Genomic DNA, 4,530 nt, shown 5'->3' on the forward strand with positions numbered 1-4,530 from the left:
CATTTCATAAAAATAGGGTACTCCTTAGAGCACACTTAAGTGTGTGAAGACCTTCTTTATAAATAACACTTCAAAGTGTTTTGTAAGCAATGTGAGATGCTATTACAACCCTATAACACTTTGAAGACAACTTTAAAGCCTTTTTTTCACAAAGTGAATTTGGGCCAAGTGGCCTAGCCCAATAGATTCTTTATAGTTTATTCTTCTGATTGGAGGTGTCTTTCTTTCCTCAAGCAAAACGCAAGTCCGCGAAAGAAAGAGGAGAGAGAAGAGAAGTACAATTACTACATTTAGGCTGAATATATGAAATTTTAATCCTAACCCTTCAACATACTAAATGAACGGCATGCATTAATGTAATAGGATCCGGAAACACCTTTAATAAGAGGCAACATATCACATACAGTTGCATGAAAAAAAAGAATTAATTGAGTTAGTTGTTATTTAGATTAGCACAAGGCTGGCTCTAGGGGCATCCAGCACAGGCGGCCGCCTAGGTCCTCCGATTTACGGGGCCTCTGATCGGAATTTCTTTCAAATTTGATAATTATCAAGATTGCTATGGTTAAAAATTATGTAGACTTAGATTTATAACAAAATGCAATGGTAGCCTAAATGGTAAAGATGTAATGGAGTTGTTTGAGAGGGTGAGAGTTCAATCTTTGGATTTTTGTATGTTTTGGTTCTAATTTTCTTTTATTTCTAATTTCTTTTTTTTATTATTATTATGTAAAGTTCGTTTCTCTTCATTTTTCATATATGTTTTATTATTATTATTGTTATTATTATATAATTTTAATAATTATTTTTTTTATAATCTTAATTTTTTCCTTAAACCAAAATATTAATATATATTCAATCTAAAATGATTAATATATATTTTGGTTCTCATTTTCTTTTATTGCTAATTTTCTTTCTTATTATTATGTAAAGTTCGTTTCTCTTCATTTTTCATATATGTTTTATTATTATTATATAATTTTAATAATTATTTTTTTATAATCTTAATTTTTTCCTTAACCAAAATGTTAATATATATTCAATTTAAAATGACTAATATATATTGATTTACTTGTTACAATATATTTTAGAACACATTTAATTTTCACTAATTTACTTATACTATCAAATTTTTTATGATGAGTATTTTTACAATATCAAAATGAAAATTATAATTTATTAGGACAACAATTTATACCACCGCATAATGTTATAGACCACCGCAAACTATTTCTTATCCTTAAAAATAATATAAGTATTTTTTGTGGTCTTATATGGGATGGGCTCGGTATTTGAGTTTTATGACGTGATTTAATAAAAAATGATTTTTTTTTTGTAATATAACATATTGAGTTTTTTTTTTGAATAATATAACATATTGATTTAATTACATAACAACTTGTACGGATCAAATTTTTTATGCTGGGTATTTTTACAAATTCAAAATGAAAATTATAATCTAGTAAGATAATAATTCAGCCCAAATGTTTATGGATCGGCTCTGAGCATAGGCCAGGAGTGCGACCGCCTAGGACGTGAGCCAAAAGGGCCCAAATTGTTTTTTTTTATTGTATATATAGTAATTTTTTTTTTTAAATGTACTTATAATACTCATTCATACCTGGAAAATGACCAAATAAAATGATATTTTAGGTCTAAAATAGACCCAAATTTCTATTTTAAACTTTTAAATATAATTTTTTTTATTAAGAGATTCTTTATCTTTTTTTTTCGCCTAAGACCCATAAAAAATATCAGGACCGGCCCTGGATTAGCAAATCCGGAAACACCTTTAATAAGAAGCAACATGTCAGAGGAAAAAGAGAATTAATTGATTTATTTAGATTAGCAATTAGCTTAATTGTTCCTTATTGTTATGGTTGCTAGTCTGTTTTGAACTGTACCAAGTTAGTTATGCTAGCTGGTGTATATCGAGCTGTTTCTGTGTAAGGGTTTGTGAACTCAGCTGTACTAGCTACTATATTAGGGTCATGCTTGTATAAGCAAATCATCTACTGAATTCGAACCTTTTCTTCTCTTTCTCTCCTTATTCTACTTTCTTCTTCTTAAATTCTAAATTTTCCTGATCAAAGCCTGAGGTTCTACCAGAACACTAACCAAAAACTATACAGTAAAAAACGACTTCTATTTCATGAATCCAAACGGAAAGCCTCCTTTAAGATAATTTGTGCGTGTTTGTTCACCGAATCAATCTTGTCTGGTATTTTATCAATTAAATAAATTAACATGCTGAGCATCTTTCATATCATATGTTGATGGGGGGGCATAAACATATTTGACTCACCTCACCTGAGCCTTGAAGTGAAATTAGATAATTATCTCTTCCGTCGAACTTTTGAAGTTCTGTTGAGGTGATCAAGTAGTGATTTATAAGAAGCATAGTCTGCCACAAGTCCCTTTTCACTCTGTAGTTCATCAACACCTCGTAGATTTCCATGCTTGCGATGTCCATCTAATAAAATGTTGTAAGTTATGTCATCTGGGATTACTCCCGAATTGAGCATAGTATCCAAAAGCCTTTCTGCATTTCTCATTTGACCTTGCTTGCACAAACCATTCATAACCACATTATAACTTACAACTCCTGCTACACATCCATCACTCTGCAACTCCTTAAGCAACTCCAACCCTGTTTTCATATCACCCTTTTTACAGAAACCATCTATTACCATAGTGTATGTTGCATCATCTGGTTTCAACCCTGCTTTTAACATTTCCCTCAATGTTCTTTCCGCATCTATTATGTTTCCTTCTTTACATAAACCCCAAACAATGGCTGTGAAGGCTACATTATCAAGTTCAATGCCCTCTTTAATCATTTTCTTCCTCATCTCCAAAGCTGATTCTAAATCCCCTTCTTTACAATAACCATCTATAAGTGTGGTGTATGTGATCTTGTCAGGCTTCAGACCTCTGTTACTCACTTCATCAACAATCTTTCTTGCTTCTTTAATATCACCAACCTTGCAGAGCCCATTAATGAGTGTATTATACAAAACCAAATCAGGTTTCAGACCTTTCTTTAACATTTGCTGATACATTCCCATACCCAAGTGAATCTTACCATTCTTGCATAGCCCATCTATTAATGTGGTAAAAGTAACATCGTTAGGCCTCAAACCTCTCTCACACATTTCATCGAACAGCTGATTGGCGTCTTCCATTCTACCATCTTTGCACAAACCATTAATCAAAACACTATAAGTAAAAACATCCGGGAAAATCCTACTGTCCTCCATTACGATTTTCAACCTAAATCCTTCCTCTAGATTTCGTGATTTACAATATCCATTGATCAAAGTATTAAAACTAACAACAGTAGGCCGGAGACCCCGCCTTCCAATTTCATCGAAAGCCGTACGGGCATCCTCAATGCTACCTTCTTTAGATAATCTTTGAATTAAGAGATTAAAACTATATACATCTGGAGGATATCCAGCATCCAATATCTCCAAATAAAACCTCCACGCCATCACAGGCAAGCTCCTGTTAATCATTTTCTCAAGCAAAGCCTTACAACCGTGAAATGGAATTCGAAAATTATGCTTCCTGACTAATCTAAAGCACTGAATAGCATCTGATACAAATTCCAAATCTGTATACGCAATCATCAAAGCATCATAAACAGAATTCGAAAAGAGAGTACCTTTAGTTCCGAGAATTGAAGAAAAAACTAAAGAAGCCGAGCCCTTCCCCTTGTGGGATAGAAAGAAATGGAGCAGAGATTGAGCTTGCGAGTTCAATTGGTGGGCAATTAAGAAATTGAGCATGGAGCAGTAAGAGTGAATAGTGTGACGAAAAGTGGGGCAGGAAGAGAGGAAGCCAAAGAAAGAAAAGATCAAGTGCGGAGAAATAGAATAGGGATTGTGGTTGATAAGGGTGATAACATGATTGAGTTTGAGGGAAGGTAGGATTTTCTTAAGCGAGATGTGTAATGGCTTTAATTCGCTGTTTTTGATTGCCTCTGAAATAGTTGAGATAATCGGATCGCCATGGTACTGCAGAGCTTCTGGCGGAGGAGAATACCAGGTGGAGAAGAAGAAGAAGAAGGTTTTGCGGGAAGGAGAAACTAAGCTCTGGTTTTTTTGGTGGTTGAGGGCAGCCATTTCTTTGTGTTGTTTAATGGTATCTTTCTTTCTTCTTTTTTCGCTTCCAGCCAAGCACAAAAGAAATAATGAAAACTAGGTTAATGTTTTGGTTTGGTTTCAGAACTAACTTATACCGGATCCATTAAATGTGTCTTTCTAAATATTTATTTTTATTTTATATAATAGTATCATTTTCATTTTCATTTTCATACGATCAGTATAGGTTAAGTTTTGATTAAAAAAAATACACCTTAAGTCAGTTTCTTTTTGTTATAAAACTTAGATTTATAAAGAATAATTAGAATAATAAACTTATTGTAAAATAAATAAATAGTTAAATCTATAAATAAAAAGTAGTAAAATCTGTTTCTTAATATTATTAATTTCTATCCAATTTTCTAAAAAAACATATAATATGAAA

At 32.3% G+C, this 4,530-nt stretch overlaps 1 protein-coding gene across 1 annotated transcript; it reads right to left on the reverse strand.

Annotated features, from left to right (window-relative positions):
- Positions 1-1,867: 1,867 nt before the first annotated feature.
- Positions 1,868-4,224, reverse strand: LOC136202212 (putative pentatricopeptide repeat-containing protein At1g09680). The gene has a single exon (XM_065992716.1). The coding sequence runs from the start codon at positions 4,125-4,127 to the stop codon at positions 2,337-2,339; it is 1,791 nt and encodes a 596-aa protein (XP_065848788.1). The 5' UTR covers positions 4,128-4,224; the 3' UTR covers positions 1,868-2,336.
- Positions 4,225-4,530: the final 306 nt, after the last annotated feature.

Source organism: Euphorbia lathyris, chromosome 1 (assembly GCF_963576675.1).
Source record: "Euphorbia lathyris chromosome 1, ddEupLath1.1, whole genome shotgun sequence".
Classification (NCBI taxonomy): Eukaryota; Viridiplantae; Streptophyta; class Magnoliopsida; order Malpighiales; family Euphorbiaceae; genus Euphorbia; species Euphorbia lathyris.

What these genes read in the sequence shown, in the direction of transcription:
- LOC136202212 (XM_065992716.1), bottom strand. Translation starts at nt 4,127, where the DNA reads ATGGCTGCCCTCAACCACCAAAAAAACCAGAGCTTAGTTTCTCCTTCC.